The 26564-nt window shown below is 40.4% G+C and overlaps 1 protein-coding gene across 2 annotated transcripts in view; it reads left to right on the top strand.

Annotated features, from left to right (window-relative positions):
* The window catches only part of ANLN (anillin actin binding protein), a 71674-nt gene extending 45455 nt beyond the window's left edge, over positions 1-26219 (top strand). For both annotated transcript variants that reach the window (XM_040353221.1, XM_040353222.1), the window contains exons 13-24: positions 4117-4252; positions 5097-5270; positions 6316-6442; positions 8058-8106; positions 8232-8288; positions 9279-9314; positions 11484-11505; positions 13960-14072; positions 15082-15168; positions 19064-19171; positions 23559-23731; positions 25407-26219. In XM_040353221.1, coding sequence (XP_040209155.1) covers positions 4117-4252; positions 5097-5270; positions 6316-6442; positions 8058-8106; positions 8232-8288; positions 9279-9314; positions 11484-11505; positions 13960-14072; positions 15082-15168; positions 19064-19171; positions 23559-23731; positions 25407-25530 — 1206 coding nt within the window. In that variant the 3' untranslated portion in view covers positions 25531-26219. The remainder of the gene's footprint in view (positions 1-4116; positions 4253-5096; positions 5271-6315; positions 6443-8057; positions 8107-8231; positions 8289-9278; positions 9315-11483; positions 11506-13959; positions 14073-15081; positions 15169-19063; positions 19172-23558; positions 23732-25406) is intronic.
* Positions 26220-26564: the final 345 nt, after the last annotated feature.

The raw sequence follows: 26564 nt of genomic DNA, 5'->3' as shown, positions 1-26564 counted from the left end.
AAAAGTCAGCAGCATTTGTAGCTGCTGACTTTTTTTTCGGCGGAAGACCACTTTAATGATGGCTTTACCAGCTGCTTGCGCGTTTCTGCCTTTCATTTTCCCACCACTCCTTTTATAGCTGTCGGTAACAGCCTTGTGGACTCTTCAAGTTATGATTTAGAGCTTAAAGTGGAGGTTCTAACAGTAAATCCAGCCCAGTCCTGCCTATAAAATGACACTGACCTTTTTTTTTTCTTTGCCGTAGATAGCGTTTAGCCGTGGAATTCACCGCGGCTTCCGGGTAGGGAATCCCGCGGGAGTCAGTGTCATTTTATATGCAGGACTGGGCTGGATGTAGTGTTAGAAATGTTTTATAGAGTGAACCTCCACTTTAAACAGGACTAGAGACTCTGTTTCTGCCCCATGTAATGGCATACAGTACCCGAGTGGCCAACCATCAAGCATAAGCTTTTTCACATGGGTGGCAGGAGAATCCTAAAACTTCACATACCTGAAAGTACCAGGGGCAAAGAAAATACCCATTACTTTTGGGTATGGATGAACATGCGACTCGTTCTCCTCTCTTTAATGTGACTGCACTGGTGCTCTGTGATTGGCTTGAAGCTGTCGTGGACAGTAGAGTTCTCAGGATTGTGTAATCTCAGACTAGAGTGTCCTGGAACATTCACAAGGCTTTCTCTCCTGGCTGCTAAAGGGAGCAGTGTTGAGAGTGAGAATATGTAGTGCTGGGAAGAGTGGCATTGAAGAAAACATGTTCTTTTTCCCTGCACTAGTTTATGTAAAAAACTACCAGCATGTAATTGGGCTTGACAATTGTGTTCAATGGAAGATGTTTTATGTTGCTGTATAGTTGGATGTAACCTATTTATATGGTCAACCATTTTAGGCAAACGCAAGGAATGACGGCAGTGTCCTTCAAGGGGATCTCGGGGCACAAAGTCAACTCTGTGTAGGATATTCCCATAGCCACCTTTTTTCACTATTTTTCACTTTCTCATAATTTTAGTTTTCAATGTAGGGTTTTTTCACTTTTTTTTTTTCTGTTTGCTGTGTTTTGGCATGCATGTTGAACATTAACAGATGACGTGTTTTATTTTCTTCTGATTGGTCATTTTACGTGTGTGTGTGTGTGTGTGCTTTTAATAGCTTGTTTTTTTTGTTTTTGTGTGTGTAAACACTGCATGATATGAGTTTCTAATGACCTTACTCGACATGCAAAATATATTAAGAAAAAGCATATGAAATATTTTGAAGATAAAAAATAATTTCTGCTGTAAATGCAGGCTTTTTTGCCATTTGCGTACTCATTATGGCTTGTCCATTAAGGCCCCTTTAAGGCTGCCATGACTTGACATTGGCGTAATTTTTGATGCCGCGATTTCAGGGACTGCCTGTGTTAACTTAATCTATTGATCTCAACTTGCATCAAAGTAGTACAGGGACAACTTTGAAGTCAGTGTGACTTGATGTCGCACTGATATGAATGGTTCTCATTGGGAATCATGGTGTATGACTTGTCATGCGACTCTGATGTCCAAAGTCGCACAAGTGTGAAAGGGGCTTAACCCATCCCTTGCCAACTTACTGTGTCTTTGGCACTTAGCTCTCTGAACTTATGTATAAAATAAATTACAGATCATAGATTTATGTATGTTTTACTTGGGGGGGAACTGTAATTGTGAGTTTTATTTTGGAGCCATTTGAAGGTGATTGTGATAAATTAAAATGATACTTTGTGAGACAAAAAAAAAGGATTTCTGAGAAAAAAGCATTTCAACAGTCAAAGCCTGATTCATTTGAAAATGGAATGATTCCCATACATAGGAGATATTTGATTTGAATTGATGAGCAGTTTTCGGATAAATTGTCATGTGATAATGAATTAAATGAAAATAATCCATCCAGCTTTCTAAGTTGAGAGGCTTGTGCTGTAAATTGATGTTTTACGCAGTGCAGCCAGTAGATGGAGCCAAAGTACCAGTATAAAGTACATTATCACAAATGCTGAAGTCTGTCTTGCAGTAAGAGGACAATCCACAACATTCAGTGAGTCCATGGGGGGGGGGGGGAAACAACAAAAATCATGTCCTAAATTTAACTGAGCAGCAAGACTTGAAAAAAATATTTATAAGCTCACAGCTGAACTAAAAAAATTTTTTTTTATTAATTTTCCTGCCTGTTAATGGGCACAGTTTACGTAGTACAATTACTTTTTAAAATCTAAAAAAAAAAAAAAATGAATTTCTCAGCCAAGCCAGTTGCATATAGTGCAAGCCAGACTTGCTGCACAGGCTGTTGGTTGTATATGCATACATCGCTAGTTTCCAGTGCCAAGAACGGTACAGAAGGCAGCCAAGTAGGTAGTTAAAAACAATGCAAATCCAGTTCATACTTCTCTTCCTCCACAAGTAAATCTGCAAAGTTCCCATGAAATTTAAGCTCCCCAAAAATTGTAGATGTAGACAAAAATAGCTTTTTTTTCCTATACTTCCAATCTTATTTCATATAAAAACATCTGTCATGGATGTAGAAGGGCTTATTTTTTTTGTATTGAAAGCTGAATTCCCTGTATGGGAGATTTTATAAAGTTGGATTGATCCAGCTTGGCCCAATAATGGTATGCATGTTCCATAGTAGCTATGGAAGCGGAAAATCCCTGTAGTAATCACCAGTCCTGTGACAAGCATCTGACCTGCTCTTGGTGAACGCAGGAGCACGCTCGCTCAGCACGGCTTTATTCACATAGGAGTGTGTTTTTTTTTTTTTGTTTTTTTTTAAGAATGCAAAGTGTTCCCATCTCTACAGTGTCCCATTAAACAGCGCTTTGCATTCATTGAAAATGTGCAGGGTCTTCCATGAATGACGACCGACCTCTGTTGAGTAAGCAGGACAGCAGGAAGTCGGTGGAGATTACTGTAGTAGCATTTCCTACTACACTCATTTCCAGCTTCCACAGGGATCCCACAGGTATGGCTTGCATTGCTTCAAGCTGGACCAAGGGAACTGTAAAATTTGCCATACCTAAACTTTACAGCAAAACTGTAGGGAAGCAGACATTTGAAATGCATGAATGTGAATTGTAACACCTATTATAAGTATTTGTAACTGTTAAGATTCATTCACCCTTGGCAGATGCACATCTAGGTCCATCACCTTACTTTTCTCCAATGCTTTTATAGTCGTACAGTGTGGTCATCGACCTGTGCCAGTGTGTGTCTGGACAGTGAGGGCAAAGTAGCATGTGGATGAGGTCAAACCTGTTTTCTTTTATCCGGTCAGCAAGTCATTTTGTGTTTGTTTGATGGCATTGTGCAGTAAAACCTGATTGGTTTATTGGGCTGCTGCTTCCCCCTACTGCAGTTCTGGGATATACTGGAGGCTAATATACTGTAAAGACAAATAGGCTGTGCACTTTGCAAGTGCTCTAGAGCTTAGTAAATGAGGTAAAGCTTCACTAATGCAAACGATACCCAATCACATGCAAGGAAAAATAAAAAAACGCCATTATTGCTTGCACTTGATTGGATGATGAAAGTCAGCGGAGCTTCTGCTCATTTACTAAGCTCTGTAGCAACTGCTCGTGCAAAGTGCACATCCTATTTGCCTTTAGTAAATCAACCCCATTGTGTTACTTTGTATCATTTTTTTTATTTATTTTTTAATGTATACATACTTGTGAATATATATTTTTTTTTTTATATTTGCCTCATAGTTCCACTTTAAATTCAAAACCTTTTATATTCCATGTGATAAACCACACATGGTTGTTATCAGAATAGAAACCCATAACTTGAAGCCCAGAAATACCGGCTCACAAATATTCATCCAAACACAGAATGTTGATATTTATTTTATTTCTATAGAGTATGTGTGTGTGTGTGTGTGTGTGTGTGTGTGTGTGTGTGTGTATATGTGTAATATTATATATAGATGGATGGATAGAGAGAGAGAGATAGATAGATAGATAGATATATATTGTGTGTGTATGTATGTGTGTATGTGTATGTGTGTGTGTATGTGTATATATATATATATATATATATATATATATATATCAATTTTTTGAAGTATTCTGTGTCAGACATTTATATTTAAAACCTACTTCCCCCCCCCTAGATATTAAATAATGAAATCAACATGCAACAAACTGTGATCCATCAGGCTAGTCAGGCTCTTAATTGCTGCACAGACGAGGAGCATGGTAAAGGAACACAGACAGAAGCAGAGGCAGAACGCTTACTGCTGTTTGCAAGTGAGTATCTATTTACATGGTTTTTGGTTTGTGTCGCTTTTATGCACTTCAAATAAAGTTTGTTTGGGGGGGGGGTGGACAGCTGTCCGACTGTAAACCACTGCATTTTACCCTAAAGAACATGTTAACCCAATATTTCATATTCCTGATATGTGCCTGCTGTACCATGTATGAAAAAGTATCATATTTTGCTTCCTTTTGTGTGAAATCCCTGGTGTTCCTGTTGCCTCTCTGCCTTTCCCTTTAAAAACTGACAACACTAAGCAGCAAAACACACTGTGGTCAGTTCTTTAACTGTGCTGAGAACTCGGCCTGCTCTCCTCCAGTGGTCAGACTTCTGCTAACACAATCCCTCCCCCACCTACGCACAGCCGTTCACTGTGAAGACCAGTGTGCTGCTGTTTCTCCGCCTTCACCCCTCTATGCAGCTCAGAACTCATATTCTGTGATCACCTTTTAAAAAATGGGGAAAACAATGTATTTCTTATGAATGTTTTATATGTATTCGCAAATATTTTAAACTGAATGGGCTCTTTTCTACGGTAAGAGGTTACGTGTATTTTAAGAACCTTGTGTATGCAGTGCCACGTAAATTTTTTATATATATATATATATATATATATATATATATATATATATATATATATATATATATATATATATATATATATATATATATATATATATATATATATATATATATATATATATATATATATATATATATATATATATATATATATATATATATATATATATATATATATATATATATATATATATATATATATATATATACATTTTTTTGTTTGTGTGTTAATAAAGTGTAATTTCTATTATCTAGCTGAGAAAAGAGCAATTTTGCTTGCTGAGATTAACAAATTGAAGAGTGAAGGTCCCCAGAAAAGACCACAGCCTTCAGCTTATGAGAGCACTCCATCCAGAGGCCTTATATCTATTTCTGAGATATTTCTGCCTATCAAGCCTGATTTTATTTGCAATACATCTCAGAGACCAGGTAAAAACTGATTATTTTACTGACCACAATAATGGATCGCAGCCTATAAGGGGGCCTTAGATGTGCAGTTGTGGGTAGAAATGACTGGGAGGGGTTGTGAGGGAACAAGGGAAGTGATGGAAAAGAGTAGTAGCATATCCAGAAGCTACAATGATTAAAGTGGAGCTCCACCCAAAAATGGTGCTGGCGCTTTTCTTAAAACTAACCCCCACCCCGATGTCACATTTGGCACCTGTCTAAGGTATTTGCACCCACTTCTGAGAATACGGTACTGCGGAAGCAACGCCTCTACCCGCAACCCCCGCTGTCTTCTGGGAAGCGAACTGTTCCCAGGAGAGAGCGGGGACCAGTGATGACGCGTCATGCTACATGCGCAGTAGGGAACGGGGCAGTAAAGCCGCAACTCTTCACTTCCCAATTCCCTAACCGAGGATGGCGGCGTGTGCAGCCGAGGGGCAAGCGATTTACTCGTCCTCAGGTGATGACTTCACGGGCGCACTGGACAGGTAAGTATCCATTTTTTTTTTTTTAAAGTCATCAGCTGCAGTATTTGTAGTATTTTGTTTAAAAAAAATAATCTGCGGAACCTCCGCTTTAAAGTAAATGTGTCCCCATATTATGCCCAGTATGATCTGCCTTTGCATGGCTTGTTAGACTCTTGGTGCCAAAAGCAGTTCACCACTGTGCCTGGTGGAGCTACAGGACTCTGCTGGTTCAGAGCCACTAAAGTGTGCTGTCGGGCGTACTTGTTGGGACAGGGTGCAAGTGTGTGTCACCCTGTTGGATGCATTGAGGGTGCTATTTCCTGAATTGAGCAGATACAGTCTGCATGGGAGTGACAACTCTGCCCTGGTTTGTGGAGCAGTGCAGCAGTGTTGCCACCCCCATTGCACGAAGCTGCATTAGGTCACCCTCCAAAGACAGGTAAATGTGTGACTTTGTTAGAAGATTAGGAAAACATTGGAGAGCAAATTAACTTTATAGTTAAGGCCGCAACAGATTTTGGCACTGGTGCACTTACATAATGTGTTTTTTGTACCCACAGATGCAGCAAACTATTACTTCTTTATAGTCATTCGAGCTGGAGCAGAAAACATGGTGGCAACGCCCCTTGCCAGTATTTCTAGTTCAATGAAAGGAGATGCTCTAACTTTTCCAACCACCTTTACACTGTAAGTATGCTGAGAGTCTAGAACTGAATCATAATTATGAATATTTATTTAAATGTATGGAATAGAATCCACAGAATGACGGTTTAGCATTCTGCTCTGTCATGGTTTTGTGATGGTTCAGAGCTGCAATCGAGCTCAAGCTGAATATCTGCTGCTTCTAATTGTAAAGTGTGGAGATGTGTGCACTAGAAAGCAATCACACTTGGCCGTCTGTTCAGTTTAACCCATTGGTCTCAAAGTACCGGCCCGCGGGCCATTTGCGGACCAGTTATAAATGACGCAGGCAGGGTGGAAGTGAGGGGAGCAAAAAAAAAAAAATTTTTTTTTTTTTAGCTGGCGCCATCTGGTGGTGAGCCGTTGGTATTACAAGTTATTACCACCAGATGTGAGCTGGCGCCATCTGGTGGTGGCCGTTGGTATTACAAGTTAAGCATTACAAGTTAAACAGCAATTCTAATGTCATTTTACACTATTTTCACTGCCATATTCTTCCCTCTAATTAGAACCCCCAAACATTATATATATTTTTGATCCTAACACCTTAGAGAATAAAATAGCGATCGTTGCAATACTTTCTGTTACGCCGTATTTGCGCAGCGGTCTTACAAGCGCACTTTTTTGGGAAAAAATTACACTTTTTTTAATTAAAAAATAAGACAACAGTAAAGTTATCCCCATTTTTTTTTTATATTATGAAAGATAATGTTACGCCAAGTAAATTCATACCCAACATGTCACGCTTCAAAATTGTGTCCGCTTGTGGAATGCCGACAAACTTTTTTACCCTTTAAAATCTTCATAGGCGACGTTTAAAAAAATCTGCAGGTTGCATGTTTTAAGTTACAGAGGAGCTAGAATTATTGCTCTCACTCTACCAATCGCGGCGATACCTCACATGTGTGGTTTGAACACCGTTTACATATGCGGGCGCTACTCACGTATGTGTTCGCTTCTGCGCGCAAGCTCGTCGGGACGGGGTGCGTTTTCTGGCTCCTAACTTCTTTTTTAGCTGGCTCCTAGATTCCAAGCAAATTTGTCAAACCCTGACTTACACCAGTGCTGGTGGTAATAATGCGCTCGCTGACACCAGTGCTGGGGGTTAATAATGTGTTCACTGACACCAGTACTGTTGTTTTTGAAGTTTGAAAGTTTGCATGCGGCCCCCCATGGCATATGAAAACTTGTCTTGTGGCCCTCAGGTAATTTGAGTTTGAGACCCCTGGTTTAACCACTTCCTTATCACTGGTTTATTGCAAGCCAGTGCTCAGCTCTTTACACAAAGAACAATAGAGTATACATCACTACTATGCAAATGTGATGGTCTAAAAGGCACATCTTAATTGGCTGAAATACAAGAAGAATGTAGAAACTTGATGCCCGAAGTTTGGTTGTGCTCGTCCTCTTCTGTATTTCCTCATACCTCCAGTGCGTGGGCAGCAGGGGGTAGACGCCATCTTTCAGCTACATTCTTGTCTCAATGGGAGGGAGTGCTACTAGCGGCCATTTTGAGTAAGGAAGCACACAAAAGCAGTTTATATATACAAAGTAAAATATAGACTTTTTCGAAAAGATGCATAGAAAATTGACTTTTTTTTTTTTTTTTTCTTTCTTTCAGTGAGGATGTTTCTAATGATTTCAACATTCATGTTGACGTGTACAGTTTGGTGAGTTGTACTGTGTGTGTGTGTGTGTGTGTGTGTGTGTGTGTGTGTGTGTGTATTTTTGTATTAAATAGGTTTGTATTATAGTTTTAGATTTTTATATTCATAATTTGAATTGTACATTTCAGGCACAAAAAAAAGAGAGCTCTGCTCTTGATAAAAGGAAAAAGGCTGGAAAGACTAAGGTAAAGAAACAAAGAAAAGCAAGTCGCTTTCTATGCAGCATACAATTCATGATTGTGCTTTGTTTAACCAGTTGAGGACCGCCCACTGTAGTTTTACTGCAGCAGGGCGGACGCTCTGCGACAGATCACTTAGTACGAGATCTTGGGTGTGGGGTGCATGCGCTGGCGGCAACCTGCATATGCTGTGATTTGACACATTGGGAGCCAATTGGCAGGTTTGGCTCGCCGCGATGATCCGTCAGGACTTCAGGAGACAGAGGCAGTTCGCTGGTCTGCCTATGTAAACCAGGCAGACTGCCATTCTGTGAGAGGGGAATGTGCTGATTCGGTGTGCCTGCTGAGCAGGAACACCGATCTTTACATTCCCCCAGTCAAAGCAGACCCCCCCTACAATTGGTAATCATTCCTAGGGAAAACGGATAACCCGTTGATTGCCCCCTGATGTTAACCCCTCTCTTGCCAGTGTCAGTACAGTGACCATATATGTTTTTAGCACCGATCACTGTATTGTCGCTGGTCCCCAAAAAGTGTCAGGTGTCCGATTTGTCAGTCGCTGATCGCCGCTATTGCTAGTAAATTAAAAAAGAAAAGCTTGTAGCCACTATAACTTTTGCGCAAACCATTTTATATACATTTTTTTTTTTTTTTTTTTTTTTTACCAAAAACATGTAGCAGAATTTATATTGATATTAAGTTGATTAAGACATTTTGATTTTCTTTACTTGAGAATGTTTTATAGCAGAAAGCAAAAAATATTGAACGCCTCTGCGTTCAAATACCGCCAAGGGAGAGCTCTATTTGTGGCAAAAAAAATTTGGGTACAGCGTCGCACGCCCACGAAATTGTCAGTTAAATTAATGCAGTGCCGTATAGCAAAAAATAGCCTGGTCGTGAATGGGGGGTGAACCTTCCGGTGCTGAAGTGGTTAAAAAATATGCAACGCATTTTCCTTCACCACTATAATTTAAATGTTTTGTTTTCTGTTTTTAGGCAATCACTCCAAAAAGACTGCTTACTTCTATTACAGTAAGTGTAATGTGTTTACCTAAATAAACAAAACCGTCAATATTGTATGATTTAATAAAACTACACACTACGTGTTAAGGACTCAACTCCCTGTATAACTTTAATTTCATTGTTACAATAGTGCAGCTTGGACCAAGGTGAGTGATCGCTGTGGAAGCTGACAATCACTGTCCCCACTACTACAATGATGGAAGCAATCTTCTGGGTCCTATCTTCGGTGGCATTTCTGCATAGCAACTGCAGGGAGTCCCTTGCTTGCTCAGCACTGACCCCTTTCACACAGAATGCTTTTGTATTTTTTTATTTTTATTCAAGGGACTCTCTGATTGGGCGAGGAGAGGCAGGGGTTAATGTCAAGATCTTCAATTCGTATTCAATTATAAAAAAAAAAAGGATTCTGTGAATTGTGCAGTGCTGAGCAAAGGAGCGTCTGTGGTTACTATGCAGAAGAAGTGAAGCCGCTCGGCACAGGACCTTTGCTGTATATTGCTGCTGGCAACCGACTACTACTAGTGATTTGTAGCTTTCGCAGGGGGTCGTTCAGGAATGAAATATAAATACTTTTTGGTCCGGAGGTTGTATACACAGTTGCTGGGTGGTAAAATAAAACCAGCTGGGGAAAGGGTTGACCGTTGTAAGGGCAGTTCCTGGGATTTTTAGGTGCTAGCCAGCACACTATGCTATAAAAAGGGGGAAAGCGTAGGTCCAGGGCTCTCCTTCCTAGCTGTACTGCTCAGTTCTGTTTGTGGTATCGGGCCTGCTGCGCTTTGCGGCCCTTTGAAGACATTGGAATTTTCAGGGACATCCAGGTCATAGACAATGTCGTAATGGACTCTCACCTCGTGGGGGTATGCCAGGGCAGCCACCCTACTATAGTTAGGGGAAATATGTTGTTCATATTGAATTGTTATGCCGTTCAATAAAGTTACATTAAACATTCTAAGCCTGCTCTGAAGTTTTTCAAAGGGGTGAATGTTGGTTCTGGTGTATCTAAAGAAGCAGGCTCTGTAAAGCACAACTGGGTATGAAGTAACACCAGTACGAAGGGCTATTCGGCAAGATAAGTAGAAGCGTGTAGTTGCTAAGAGTAACCAAGCACGAGTTCAAGACAATAAGCAACCAGTTGTTGGGTGTGGTACCTGGTAAGGTGACCGGTCCTCTGGTAGTGAGATGGTTGTTGTCTGGCTCCCTCTATAGCAGTTGGTTTCCAATAGCAATTGGATCCTGGTCACGAGACGTGGGAAGTGAAAGGGTTAATAAGTGCACACATGAGGCCTGCGCTAGATGCTTAGAATGCATTAAGATAAAAAACCTTCTGCCTTTACAACCTCTTTAAGCTATCCATAGTCATAAAGCACTTCATTACGGCATGTCTGTGGACTTGGCATGTTCGGACATTTGGCAAACCTCAATGTGCTGCCCTTGTCTAGAGGGAACAATGACAAATCTCTGTAACTATGTATTGGTGGAACCTCGGTTTAAGAGTAACTTGGTTTGAGAGCGTTTTGATTTGCGAGCAACTTTTTTTTTATTCTGACTCCGTTTGCGAGTGTTGACACGCAAGTCAAGCAGAATTCAAGCTAAATAGGCCTGCAGTACCTCATTTGGCCTGAGGCACGGGGCGCAGAAGCTGAGCAGAGCCGAAAATAGGCCTGCAGTACCTCATTTGGCCTGAGGTAGGGGGGCGAAGGAAACAAGCCAAAGTGTCCTCGGGCCTTTTCGTCGCTCTCTGGCGCCCCTCCCCACCTCTGGCCGCATTCGGTATTGCGTCCCATTGACTTCATGCGGAACAAATTTATTTTCATTTCCATTGACTTCAATGGAAAAACTCGCTGTCATATAAGAGGACTTTGGATTACGAGCATGCTTCTGGAACAGATTATGCTCGTAATCCGAGGTTCAACTGTAATAGCTTTTCTTGCTGCATGTAGCGTTTACCATGTCAGGTGTTGTGTTTTGTGGCGGGGCTAATGAGATTCCTAGCACTAAACAAGCGATTTCCTATTTATCATTTTGGTATATAACATAAAACTACAAAAGATACTTCAGTTTTTTTTAACAGATTCAAATGTGACTGAATAAAATGTAAATTAAAATTAAAGCAAGTAAAGCTCTAGTGTATTTAATTGACTTGCGTTTTAGTTAACTTTGTTTTTTCTTTTGTTTTAGAAAAGTAACATTCACACACCAGGTGAGTTGCCTATTTTATGTACATATTGGCTGCTTAGGTGTAATTCGATGCTAAATCATTTCATATGGAAACCAGATTTTGGAAGATGTTTATTTTCATTGTTATTGGGCTCTAAAGACTAAAAAAATGCTGGTGGCTTTTTAAAAATGTTCAGTCTGAACTAAATAAGAACATAATGTATATTATTTGCAAGATCTTCAGGGTGGATTTGATTTAAATCAAGTTGATTTTAAATCGCTAGTAAAAAGGCTTACCGTATTTATCGGCGTAAAACGCGCACCCCAATTTTAGGAGGGAAGTTTCAGGGGAAAAAAAACATTTTAAATAAAGAACTTTGAAACCCCCATCATTGCAACTTTGCCAGTGTCAGATCCCTGCTCTCTCTGAGGGAAGAGGAGGAACGAGTGCCGCTGAATTAGACCACAAGTGATATATAACCCCCCTCACTGCTCCGGAAACATTGCCATCATTGCAGCCTCGCCAGTGTCAGATCTCTGCTGTCTCCGAGGGAAGAGGAGGAACGAGTGCCGCTGTGTACCGGGCGCTCCGTTCTGCAGAATTAGAGCCGCTGGGTGCGCCGTCACCCACAGCCACGCCTCCCGGCCCCGCTCATATGAGACAGTTGCCCAATGCGGGGCCAGGAGGTGTGGCTGTGAGTGACGGAGCGCCCAACACACAGCAGATCACGGCTCTGTAATTTAGCGGCATGCGTCCGTCCCTCTTCCCTCGGAGACTGCAGGGATCAGCGTATAACGCGCACCCCTGATTTCCCCCCAATTTTCAGGGGAAAAAAGTGTGCGTTTATACACCGATTTTAATACGGTAATTTTAATTATATATTTTGAAAGCGCAACTGTCATCTTCGTCCTGCAGCAGCGCCTTCTCCTGACCCGCTGTTGACTCACTGACAGTCCCTTTCACTTTTAATGGGACAGCTGGTGATGCGGTGGTGGCAGCAGGTGAGTGGATGCCCTCTAACAGGCGCTGCCATGATGGATCTGAAATTACAGGTGCTCTTTAAATGTAAGGACTTATTCTTGCTGGTAGTTAGAATCCTTATTTGAAAACAAAATGAAGGTTTCCTATTTAGAATAATAATCTGTCAGGTTAGTAAAACAGCGATATCAGAACCAATTTAATCATCCAGTTTGTAGTGTACATAGATTTCCATAACAATGGGATAAAGGAATATTCCTGATCTTTTTTTTTTTTATCTCATGGTTACTGTGGAATTGTGTGAATGCGTCAATGACATGCATGTTATCTCGGAGCTTGGATTTATTGAATGAGTTCCCCAAAATGTAAATATTGCAGAATATCATGCTACATAACTAAAACTATGCTTTCATGCTGAATAAACTAAATTATTAATGTATCCTAAATAGAAATATATTTGTACTCCAAAAGCATTTTATAAAAAAAAAAAGGAGAATATATATATATTATATATATATATATATATATATATATATATATATATATATATATATATATATATATATATATATATATATATATATATATATATATATATATATATATATATATATATATATATATATATATATATATATATATATATATATATATATATATATATATATATATATATATATAAATTTATTAATTTTACCCACAGGTAAGCCTTATTATAGGCTTAACTGTCGGTAAAAATAACAAAGCGGGTTGAACTACCGCTTTAAAGAGGTATTCCAGCCTGGGGGAAGGTGTGTTTTTTTTTTTTTTTTTTTTTCTTTTCAAAGCTTAAAGCGGTTGTAAACCGCATATATAATTTTTTTTTTTTTTTTTACCTGCAAGGCAAAATGCATAATCAGCTAGTATGCACCGCATAATAGCTGATTATGAAATACTTACCTAAAAACGAGGTGAACAACACTTACCTGGTTCACGCCGAGCGAGATGTCATCTTGCTCCGGCGTGTCTTCCGGGTATCGCCGCTCCAGCGCTGTGATTGGCTGGAGCGGCGCCGCTCCAGCGCTGTGATTGGCTGGAGCGGCGATGACGTCACTCCCGCGCATGCGCGCGGGAGATTTAAAAATCGGCAAGGTCCGGCGGCTGCCGGATCTTCCGCCGTGGATCCCCCCTGCGCATGCGCCGCCCGCATTGCGAGGGGAATATCTCCTAAACCGTACAGGTTTAGGAGATATTCTTTTTACCTACAGGTAAGCCTTGTTATAGGCTTACCTGTAGGTAAAAGTGCAAATTTAAGGTTTACAACCGCTTTAATTGAACAAGCCGATGTTAGAAACTCGCTAATCATAATAAAAAAAGTGTGTGTGTGTGTATATGTATATACATACATAGTGACTTTGTTTTGTATTTGTATAATTTTCAAATCAATAAATATATATGTTTAAATGGTGGCAAATGTAGTGAGAATGATAAAGTTCTATTTGGTTCACTTGTATACAACTTACTTCTTACCATTCACAGCCTTGGCCAGTCCAGGAGGTCGCAATGCTGTCCGCACCAGCTACTTTGTTCTTGTTGGATCTCACAAGCTCTCGCTATCGTCCATTGGTTGCAACAAGTTTCTCTTAGACAAGGTAATGAGATCTGTTATTTCCTTGTTCACCTTTTCTTGTTCCTGGTTGTAGGCTTGAGAGCAGTTACCAGAGGATATATTATGAAAAACCTAATGTGATGAAACCATTCAATTGCAAGAACCTACTTGTACATGCATAATGATTACAATGTGAGCTCTTCTTTAAAGTGGATGTAAACCCACTCTCATCCTTTCTAAACTACTGCCATAGTGGTTATCTATAAGGATATAGATGCCTCCTGCATTTATCCTTACTTGTCAAATGTCTCCCCTCTGTCTGTTATAAGAACTGAAAAACTGCAGATTCTGTGGGTGGGTCTGTTGTCTGGAGCTCGGTGGGTGGAGTCGTGATGTCAGACTCGCCGCCCACCTCTACACTCCCCTTGTCAACATGCATTTTCTCCTGTGTATTCCTTACACTAAATTCTGCTATGATCACTAACATCCAGTCAAAATCCAGAAAATTTACCACATAACTTCAGAAAAGGAGTGGGGGTGGGAATTAAAAAATGCCTGTCTCAGGCTAGTGCATGAGATATGTAAATAACCTGTCACTCACAGCAAGGGGGAAGAACTGACAAAAGTTTTCTCCTGTTTTATCCCACTGAAAAAAAGAAAAGACCATTGCTCAGACCTGGATTAACTCTTTGTGGCAAGACTGGGCACAGATGATAGGAAATCTTATACTCTACATTGTGACTGCAAAAAAAGAAAATGAACATTTACATCCACTTTAAGTTAGAACTGTTCGGTATGATGTATAGGTCTGTATTTGTTTTTCTAGCAGAGACCTCGTACTCCTGTAAAGAGAAGTAGAATGCTTTGGTAAGCCATTATCTATTGCTCACAGAGCAGGGATGAACATTGGTATCCCAAGGGATAGGAGAGGCAGTGGCTAGAACTTGACAGGCAATGTCTTCTGTCAGAAACAACTGCAGTGACTGACATGGCAAGTGCTTTGTTTTATTACACATGACATAAATAATAAACCTTCTTTTCTGATCTTCTAGGTTCCATTTTTGTCTCCTTTAGAAGGCCATGTCTGTCTAAAAATCAAGTGCCAAGTCAATTCCTTTTTTGAAGAAAAGGGCTTTATGGTGAGTCATCTCACAGTAGATTTTTTTTTTTTTTTTGTAATTCATTAAAAGTTAAGTTTTTGCTGTTATTTTTACAAAATAATTTGGTAAACCCGCACATAACACATTTAAAGAGTCACTCAGCTGGGTTTGTTACTTAACTACTTGGAATCCGTGCTATGGACGAAAGACATCCACAGCGCGGCTCTCAAGTGCCGAGTGGACGTATTTGGACATCCTGTTGAGGTCATTCCCCGTGCGCGCCCCCAACAACGTGCCTGGCGCATTACTGGGGAGCTGATGCGTGTGCCTGGCGGCCGCGAAGTCCGCCGAGTGCACGCAATCGGCGGTGACAGCAGGGACGTGGAGCTCTGTGTTTACACACAGAGCTCCACGTCCTGTCAGGGAGAGAGGAGACCGATGCTGTGTCCCTTGTACATAGGGACACAGCATCGGTCACCTCCCCTAGTCATTCCCCTCCCCCCACACAGAACACACCCAGGATACACATTTAACCCCTTCCTCAACCCCTAGGGTTAACCCCTTCACTGCCAGTCACATTTATACAGTAATTAGTGCATTTTTATAGCACTGATCGCTGTATAAATGTGAATGGTCCCAAAATTGTGTCAAGTGTCCGATACGTCCGCCGTAATATCGCAGGCCTGACAAAAAAATCGCAGATCGCCGACATTACTAGTAAAAAAAAAAAAATCAAATCTATCCGCTACTTTGTAGGCGCTATAACTTTTGCGCAAACCAATCAATATAAGCTTGCGATTTTTTTTCTTTCTTTTCTTTTCTACAAAAATATGTAGAAGAATACGTATCGGCCTAAACTGAGGGAAATTTTTATTTAATAAAAATAAATTGGATATTATTATAACAAAAAGTAAAAAATAGTGTGTGTGTGTTGTGTTTTTTTTTTTTATTTAAAAATTAAAAAAAAAATCGCAGAGATGTTCAAATAACACCAAAAGAAAGCTCTCTTTGTGGGGGGAAAAAAGAGCTGAAAGCTGAAAATTGGTCTGGGCACGAAGGGGGTTTAAGTGCCCAGTATTGAAGTGGTTAACTACTTTAGTACCATACTATAGCTAAAAGAGGGCTACAGTGCAGTACTATAGTTCTGGGAGGGCGTCCATAGATGTCCTCTCAGAACCCCACCCCTGCACACCTCCCGTGGCGTGCTCTGTGATCGCTGTGTCTTTTGGATACAGCTGATCGGGGTAAAGTGGCAATCGCAGCGGCCCTTTACAATGTGATCAGTTGTGTCCAATCACAGCTACATCCAATCTAATACAGGAGGTGTGTTACTGGCCAGATCACTAGGTGAAGAGAGGGGAAAGAAGCCTAAACAAAAAACTAATGCAGCCACCACCTCTAAGGATTGGTAAGCGGCAATATATAATTTATAATTTCTCACTTCCTGTTTCTCCTCAGTAAGCTTGCCCCCTGTTCTGGCTGGGGGTTAGTCAGCCAGAACAGCTTACTGAGGAGGAAAAGGAAGTGAGAAATTCAGACAAAGGGAAAAAAAAATTTAGAAGGGAAATGGAAGGAAACGGTAAGTGAACCAACAATGCACTAGCTTAAAGGAACCTATTTAGAAAATAAAAAACTAACCTTTACAACCCCTTTAACAAACCAAACCACGCAAATTTGTATTTCTCATTATTTGACTGACTAATATTTTAAAAATATTCATACATAAACCTTCTTAATGTTGGCTTAATGGTTTGCTTAGATCGGTGCGCAGTTTTGTCCTTTTGAGCCGATTGTCGGACAGAATTTTCGTAATTTTAAAATTAGGACACACTGCGTTTTGCGAATCACATAAGCCAAACCAAACACTGGCAGCTCATTTGATGTTTGGAATGTTCATATCGCACCTAATCCCTTTAAAATGACTTTAACCTAACTTATCTGCTCTTCAAATAATTTGCCCAGAAATCTGTCACATTGGCAAAGTTTCCTTTGGTTGGCACTGAAAAGCAGTTCATGCAATAACAATTCTGATTTAACAGATGGATTCTGTAGCAACAGATATAGCTTTAAGGAAAATCTGTTTACACATGATAATTTTTCACTATTTTCACTGCCATCTTCTTCCCTCTAATTAGAACCCCCAAACATTATATATATTTTTTATCCTAACACCCTAGAGAATAAAATGGCGATCGTTGCAATACTTTCTGTGACGCCGTATTTGCGCAGCGGTCTTACAAGCACACTTTTTTGGGGAAAAAATTACACTTTTTTTTTATTAAAAAATAAGACAACAGTAAAGTTATCCCCATTTTTTTTAATATTATGAAAGATAATGTTACGCCGAGTAAATTGATACCCAACATGTCACGCTTCAAAATTATGTCCACTCGTGGAATGGCGACAAACTTTTACCCTTTAAAATCTCCATAGGCGACGTTTAAAAAAACTCTGCAGGTTGCATGTTTTGAGTTACAGAGGAGGTCTAGAGCTAGAATTATTGCTCTCGCTCTACCAATCGCGGCGATACCTCACATGTGTGGTTTGAACACCGTTTACATATGCGGTTGCTGCTCACGTATGTGTTCGCTTCTGCGCGCAAGCTCGACGGGGTGCGTTTTCTGGCTCCTAACTTTTTTAGCTGGCTCCTAGATTCCAAGCAAATTTGTCAACCCCTGCATGACCCTACTTTTCCGTTCTGTTACCAACCTCTGAATACTCCCTATTTTTCAGACTCTTTATTAACGTCTGATCAAAAGTAGATGTACAGTGAGGGGGAAAAGGCATTTGATCCCCTGCTAATTTTGTACGTTTGCCCACTGACAAATGATCCATCTTGATGCAGAAAAATGCATTTTAAAAAATGTATTAATTTACAATTTAATGAGTGAAATAAGTATTTGATCCTCTATCAATCAGATTTCTGGCTCCCAGGTGTCTTCTATACAGGTAACAAGCTGAGATTAGGAGCACTCTCTTAAAGGGAGTGCTCTCAATCTCGGCTTGTTGCCTGTATAAATGCTTCTGTGGACAGGTGTCTATCAATCAGATTCCAATTTCTCCACCATTGCCAAGACCAAAAAGCTGTCCAAGGATGTCTAGGGACAAGATTGTAGACCTACACAAGGCTGGAAGCTGAGTGAGAGGGTGACAACAGTTGGTGTTATTCTTCACAAATAGAAGAAACAAAATAACTCAACCTCCTTTGATCTGGGACTCCATGCAAGATCTCGCCTGTGTAGAGTTTCAATGATCATGAGAACAGTGAGGAATCAGCCCAGAACTACACGGGAGAATCTTGTCAATGATCTTAAGGCAGCTGGGACCATAGTCACCAAGAAAACAATTGGTAACACACTATGTAGTGAAAGACTGAAATCCTGCAGCGCCCGCAAGGTCCCCTTGCATAAGAAAGTACATGTACAGGCCCAGCGTTGGAAGTTCAATTGATCTCCAACTTGTCTGGTTTATAATGGTAATCCAGTAGGCAGGAATTTTTATATAAGGTCGGTTTGACCTTCTTCATAGTACAGAGTAAATAGCTGAGCGATGGTTCAGGTGTTACATAGAAGGGTAGTATAGTGTGTTCTGAAGCATGAAATCACTTTTTAACTGCAGCAGAACGCCTGTGCTAATTAATTAAAACTGTATATTAATAATATCCTGTTTAATATAAGTACAGAAAAAGGAGAACTTTGTTCAAGTGCAAAAGAGGAATTTAATCGGCTTTGAGAGATGACTGTATACAGTCTCCATCATACAGTGAACAGACATGTCTGCTGGTTGCAGTTGAGAGACATGTCTTGGACCTTTTATGTGTTTTGATAGATCACCTGCCAGGAAATAGATGTTTGCATTCTAATGAATATAATATATCTGTACCTGCATACATTTGCCTGCTTTTTTTCCCTTATGAGTATTATCCTAATTTCAGACTATGTTTGAAGATGTAAGTGGCTTTGGAGCTTGGCATCGGCGTTGGTGCGTTCTGTCGGGTTATTGTATATCTTACTGGACATATCCAGATGATGAAAAACGAAAGGTCAGTGTTAATGTTTTGTTAATGTGTTTGTAAAGACAAGTGTTTATTTCTTTTTTTTTACCTCATTGCATTCTATGCACAAACGTAAAAAAAAACAAAAGTGGAGGTTCACCCGGAAATGTAAATTTTTAACATTAGATTGATGCTCATTTTGTCTAGGGGAATCTGGTATTTTTTTTTTAAATGAAGCAGTACTTGCCGTTTTAGAGAGCGATCTTCTCCGCCGCTTTCGGGTATGGGCTGCGGGACTGGGCGTTCCTATTTGATTGACAGGCTTCCGGCTGTCGCATCTATCGCGTCACGATTTTCCGAAAGTAGCCGAACGTCGGTGCGCAGTATAGAGCCGCACAAGAGCCGCACCGACGTTCGGCTTCTTTCGGCTACTCGTGACGCGATAGATGCGACTGTCGTAAGCATGTCAATCAAATAGGAACGCCCAGTCCCGAAGACCATACCCGGAAGCGGCGGAGAAGATCGCTCTCTAAAACGGTAAGTACTGGTTCGTTTTTAAAAAAACTACCCGATTCCCCTAGACAAAATGAGCATCAATCTAATGTTAAAAATTTTTTTTAGGGTGAACTCCCGCTTTAATACTCACCCAAGACCCCTCCCAATCCAGCGATGTGCATGAGAGCCTTGGCAGTCCCATGACTTCCTCTCCTCATTGGCTTAGACCAGTGTTTCTCAACTCCAGTCCTCGGGGCGCACCAACAGGTCATGTTTTCAGGATTTCCCTCAGATCAAACTGCTGTGGTAATTACTAAGGCAGTGAAACTGATAAAATCACCTGTGCACAATAATGGAAAGCCTGAAAACATGACCTGTTGGTGCGCCCCGAGGACTGGAGTTGAGAAACACTGGCTTAGACAGCAGCAGGAGGCAGGGCCGAGCCATGGCTCTGTGTGTCTTATAGATGCTTAGAGCAGAGCTCAGGAGCAAGCACGCACCAATGCCCCATAGCAAGCAGCTTGCTATTAGGGGCACTGGTCAAGGGGCGGCAGCAGCCAGGAGTGACGGTGGGGGACCTGAGAAGAGGAAGACGGGGGCTGCTCTGTACCATTGCACAGAGCAGGTAAGTACGACATGTTTGTTGTTGGGGGGGGGGGGGGGGGGTTGTTTCCCCATATCTCTTACAGTAAAATCTTGGATTGCAAGCATAATTGGTTCCAGAAACATGCTTGTAATACAAAGCAATCGTATATCAACGTATATCTCCATAAGAAATAATTGAAAACTCATTTGTTCCACAACCAATATTCATGAGTCCTACAGTTTTATATAGTCCATATAAAAAGATTATAACAAGGTTGTGTAACCATAAAATGTCCATCACACAAATAGAAGCCTCCACAAAGGGATTGGAAGCAAAATCCAGCAGGAGCTACAGAGTATAAAAGGAAAGAGAGGCGCCTCTAAGTGTAGCAATATGGTTACATTTAATGAAGGTATAACATTTAGCAACTCGCATGGTTGATAAATAAGAGGTACATCTAAGTATGCAGGTATCTGAGGTAAAGCTGTCCACATAGACCGTCCTCCGCACTGCAGGCTCTCCCTGCCGTCGATTTGACCCCACTAATTAGAAAATTAATCTAACATCCTTTAAAACGAAAATATTCTAACTGAAATCTATACGTGTATGGCCAGCATAAGTCTCCATAACAAAGTGAAAGTAATTTCATCAGAGCAACAAGGAGCCTTTCTTTGGACAAAGGGGTTGCTCTCTTAGACAATACTCTGCTTTTAAAATGGACATGGAAGACAAGTGTTTGCATGGCTTTTTCTGATGGTATTGGCCCATTACAAAGTTATGCAATTCTTGAAAACCTTGTGAGTTTTTGTTAACCGGTCCGACACCTACAACAGATTCACGTAGTTCCTATTTTTTTAGCACTTTAACGTTTTGTTGCTATGGCTGCGACCATTTCAAAATGAATTGCCACCAGTTTATGGATAAGACTGGAGGTAATTAAGACCAACTCTTAAAGGATAAGTTCACCTTTTAGAAAAAATATATTACCTGCACATATTTTTTGCAGGAAAAAAAAATGTGTATTTCTTTATTTTGAGGCCTATAAAGCATTGCACCAGTGATCTTCTGATCACTGGTGCCATGCAGGTCTCCTGTAGACCTGTCCATAAATCTGTATACCTGTACGGCCAGGCAGATACACTGACAGGAACAAATTGATGAACTACCATGGCGCTCTGTAGTGTCGTAATTAATTTAGAACTACAAGCCACCAACTGCAAAGGATGCCGGGGCTTGTAGTTAATTCACACAGAGCTGTGTGAATGAATGACGCTACCGCGTGAGTGGAGCAGCGCACGGCCAATGCTGATTTTAAAAAGCGATCGCTAGTACAGGAAACTTCTCCCCATACTACTGCCGCAAGGAGAAGGGACGAGCGAGCAGCGGCTGCTACACTGGGAACATGTTATATGTTCCCAAAGGTGACCTTATCCTTTTAAGATGGCATACAGAGACAGTCCAGAGTCTACCACTGTCCTAAAAACCAGTGCTGTAGGCTGAACTTGGAAAGTGGGAAAAACCTGATTGGTATTCTGAGCAGCTAGTTCCCCAACAGGTCCGCCTTTCATGTAATTAACACAGATGGCAGTGAGAAGGGCTCGACAAAATCCAGGCACCCGGTCAAGTGGGACACAATCATGAAGTGGAACGAAATTTATTGGATATTTCAAACTTTTTTTAACAAATAAACTGAAAAATTGGGTGTGCAAAATTATTCAGCCCCCTTAAGTTAATACTTTGTAGCGCCACCTTTTGCTGCGATTACAGCTGTAAGTCGCTTGGAGTATGTCTCTATCAGTTTTGCACATCGAGAGACTGAAATTTTTGCCCATTCCTCCTTGCAAAACAGCTCGAGCTCAGTGAGGTTGGATGGAGAGCGTTTGTGAACAGCAGTTTTCAGTTCTTTCCACAGATTCTCGATTGGATTCAGGTCTGGACTTTGACTTGGCCATTCTAACACCTGGATATGTTTATTTGTGAACCATTCCATTGTAGATTTTGCTTTATGTTTTGGATCATTGCCTTGTTGGAAGACAAATCTCCGTCCCAGTCTCAGGTCTTTTGCATCAGGTTTTCTTCCAGAATGGTCCTGTATTTGGCTCCATCCATCGTCCCATCAATTTCAACCATCTTCCCTGTCCCTGCTGAAGAAAAACAGGCCCAAACCATGATGCTGCCACCACCATGTTTGACAGTGGGGATGGTGTGTTCAGGGTGATGAGCTGTGTTGCTTTTACGCCAAACATAACGTTCTGCATTGTTGCCAAAAAGTTTGATTTTGGTTTCATCTGACCAGAGCACCTTCTTCCACATGTTTGATGTGTCTCCCAGGTGGCTTGTGGCAAACTTTAAACGACACTTTTTATGGATATCTTTAAGAAATGGTTTTTTTCTTGCCACTCTTCCATAAAGGCCAGATTTGTGCAGTATATGACTGATTGTTGTCCTATGGACAGAGTCTCCCACCTCCGCTGTAGATCTGCAGTTCATCCAGAGTGATCATGGGCCTCTTGGCTGCATCTCTGATAAGTCTTCTCCTTGTATGAGCTGAAAGTTTAGAAGGACGGCCAGGTCTTCTTAGATTTGCAGTGGTCTGATACTCCTTCCATTTCAATATTATCGCTTGCACAGTGCTCCTTGGGATGTTTTAAAGCTTGGGAAATCTTTTTGTATCCAAATCCGGCTTTAAACTTCTCCCCAACAGTATCTCGGACCTGCCTGGTGTGTTCCTTGTTCTTCATGATGCTCTCTGCGCTTTAAACGGACCTCTGAGACTATCACAGTGCAGGTGCATTTATACAGAGACTTGATTACACACGGGTGGATTCTATTTATCATCATTAGTCATTTAGGTCAACATTGGATCATTCAGAGATCCTCACTGATCTTCTGGAGGGAGTATGCTGCACTGAAAGTAAAGGGGCAGAATAATTTTGCACGCCCAATTTTTCAGTTTTTTATTTGTTAAAGTTTGAAATATCCAAGAAATTTCGTTCCACTTCATGAATGTGTCCCACTTGTTGTTGATCCTTCAAAAAAAAAATACAGTTTTATATCTTTGAAGCCTGAAATGTGGCAAAAGGTTGCAAAGTTCAAGGGGGCCGAATACTTTCGCAAGGCACTGTGTGTGTGTGTGTGTATGTGTGTGTGTATGTATGTATGTATGTATGTTTATGTGTTTTATATATATATATATATACAAATTACACACACACAGAAACCTTGTCTCTTGTAGTTTTAAACTGATCTTTACTACTTTATAAAGGGTTCAGATTAAAAGGATATTTTTACACACAAATTGCGCTGCGTAGAGTGGAATTGCCTCCTTACCTCCTTGTTTTCTTGTTTTGTCAGAACCCTATTGGCAGAATAAACTTGGCAAACTGTACAAGCAGGAAAATCGAACCAGCCAACCGGGAATTCTGCGCCCGACCCAATACGTTGGAGCTTATTACAGTGCGTCCACAGAGAGAGGGTGACAGAGAAACTTTAGTTAGCCAATGCCGGGACACACTGTGCGTTACCAAGTAAGTACTTTTTTGGTTGAATTGCCAGTTTTGTGGGGGGTTTTTTTTGTGTGTGTGTGTGTCATATATATATATATGTATGTATGTATGTGTATATGTATATATATATATATATATATATATATATATATATATATATATATATATATATATATATATATATATATATATATATATATATATATATATATATATATATATTTTTATCTATCCATATTTTATTGAGCAGGAAATTATTAGGAATGTAATATAACCAAAATAACTATTTTTATATAGCAGTTCTGTTCAAAACGTCTTCCCAGGCGCTCAGCAGTGAATCTAATCGGTAATGATGTAGAAAATGCAGGTGTTACAAGGAAGCCATTTAGGATTCAGAATGCGCTGACATTGTTTAATCCCATGTAGTTTTCAGCTATATGAAGTAGATATAATCAGTGAAAAGACTTCGAACTAATCATGTCTGTACTTGTGCAACAATTTTAAATATTCATTCTTATTACAGTAATGCTGGGTTACTGATTGAATAGGTTTATTTGGCAATCTATTTAGATTTATTTGCTTTGCTTGTGTCTGATTATTCAGCTTCAGGGGGTGAATAATCCCCTGAAATCTGACGGATGCTGGCCTGTAAATTTGCTTGACCTTGCCTATTCGGCAACTAGGCGTGCCAAAAAACATACAAATTTGTCCCTGCAAAATAATTAAGGTGGCACATAAGTCTGAAAAACATGCCAGGAGGTATAACTTTTTTGGCAGAAGATACTTTGAATGTATATACTGCTAGAACAAAGTCTTTCTCCTAGCAAATTTTTTGTATAGGAAGTAAAAATTCTAACATGATGTTCAAATTCTAAAGAATATAGCAAGCTGAAGACCTTGGCACATATATCTGTAGTGCTTTCTTATCTCTCTCCAAAGCCCTGAGTCTCGCATTTTTCTGCTGCTCTGTTCTTCTGTTATCCGCATGACAAGTTCTCTGACAACCAAGATGAAACCCACCTGAAATGTGTATTTGGGTGGGAGCTATAGATTGGCAGAGAGCTGGTCTATTCACAGCACAGCTCTGCACATTCCTTCCATACTTATGTGGAGGTGGGGTGTGTGCCTTTCCTCCAATCAGCTGTCACACAGTGTATGCCAAGAATCCACTCCCAGTGCTGAACAGGGAGAGAAAAAAATCTAACACAATGTGCGCTTTCTAAAGAATATAGCAAGCTGAAGACCGCAGATATACATGTAAAACATGTGTAGGGAGATTTGTTTAATCCTTGTATCATCTGAGGCCGTTCACTTCACTGGGTATATGAGAGGTTTTACATCCACCTTAAGTCCTTGTTTACTTCTGGTCAGTTTGGTAGAAAAACTTCCTTTTTAAAGTGTTTTTTAAGATGCGTTTCCTGTTTCTGTTGGCGGATGTGCCAGCCTCTCCTACGCTGTCCTGGAAGACTCCTAGAAATTGTTACTGAAAAGTCTAGCACTGACTTACTATGTTTTTCCACAATGCCTATAGCTACAGAAATGAATGGAGGCTTGTTTCAAAGTCCTTTTTACTACGTGTTCAGAATATGTAAATATTTAATGTGTGAATAATTTTGAATTTTTCTAGGCACAGGTTCACTTGTACGAAAAAAAATTTTTAGCCATATTTTATAATGCATTTTTTTTTTGCTCATAGGAACTGGTTATCTGCAGACACTAAAGATGAACGAAATCTCTGGATGCAAAAGCTTAACCAGGTCATTGTGGATCTTCGCATGTGGCAGCCAGATGCTTGCTATAGACCAGCTACCAAAGTTTAAAAGAAATTGTGGATGTTTACTGAACCTGCGTCTTGTCCCATAGTTCATCTAGTTTTTGTGTGTGTGTTTTTTTTTTATTTGTATGCTTTTTAAAACTATATTCTGCCTTTTTGTTGTGTATCATTTTTCATCAAACTGAGGCGTTTTATTACTAAATTTCCCTTGGCCTCCTGGATAAAATTTGGGTGAGTTAGTGATTTTGTTGCTAGGAATCTGAATCTAACCCTACATAATACCACTGAGGGATAGTGCCTGTAGTATTTGTATTGTTTTACTCCTTTATTTTGGCAGTGAAAATTTTGCTTTTTGTGAGCGCTTTAATTTCCTGCTACCTTATGTGCAATATTCAAACCTTTCTTTGGGCAGAATTGCCACAACAGTTTTACTTTTATATATTTAAAAAAGAAAAAGCTATTTTAATTACTTTAAAAACATGAGCACAGTCCGTAGATGTTTTTCCAGCTTAGCTTTTTTTTTCCCCTCACTCTGAAACTTCAACATGGAGTTATTTGAAGCTCAAAACGAATGCTTCAGTGGCTTCCACTGTTTTGAATTGTACAGTTTATGCATTATTTAAATACCACACTGTTTCAGGATCTGTTGTGCGATTTATTAGTTAAATAAAAATGTATTATTTTTTTAATAAACATGTCGTACTTACCCCCACTGTGCAGCTCGTTTTGCACAGAGTGGCCCCAAACCTCGTCTTCTGGGGTCCCTCAGTGGCTCTCACAGCTCCTCCCCGCATCAGATGACCCCCACTAGGAGAAGCGCTCTCCCGGGGGTTACCATGCTCCAGAGTCCGGAATTTGCGTCTATAGACGCGAATGCCGGACTCGGCTACAAACCCCACGCCTCCCCCGGCGCTCTCGTCATTGGATTTGATTGACAGCAGCGGGAGCCAGCATTGGGAACCAATGGCTGCGCTGCTATCAATCTATCCAATCAAGAGTCTGGACCCCGTGGAGAGAGGGCAAGCGCATCTCCTCAGGTAGAAACACGGGGCTCAGGTAAGTGACACGGGGGGAGGTCAC

The sequence above is a fragment of the Rana temporaria genome, chromosome 5 (assembly GCF_905171775.1).
Source record: "Rana temporaria chromosome 5, aRanTem1.1, whole genome shotgun sequence".
Taxonomy (NCBI): Eukaryota; Metazoa; Chordata; class Amphibia; order Anura; family Ranidae; genus Rana; species Rana temporaria.
Note: the sequence above shows the minus strand (reverse complement) of the source record. Positions and strands in the feature narration are given on the sequence as shown.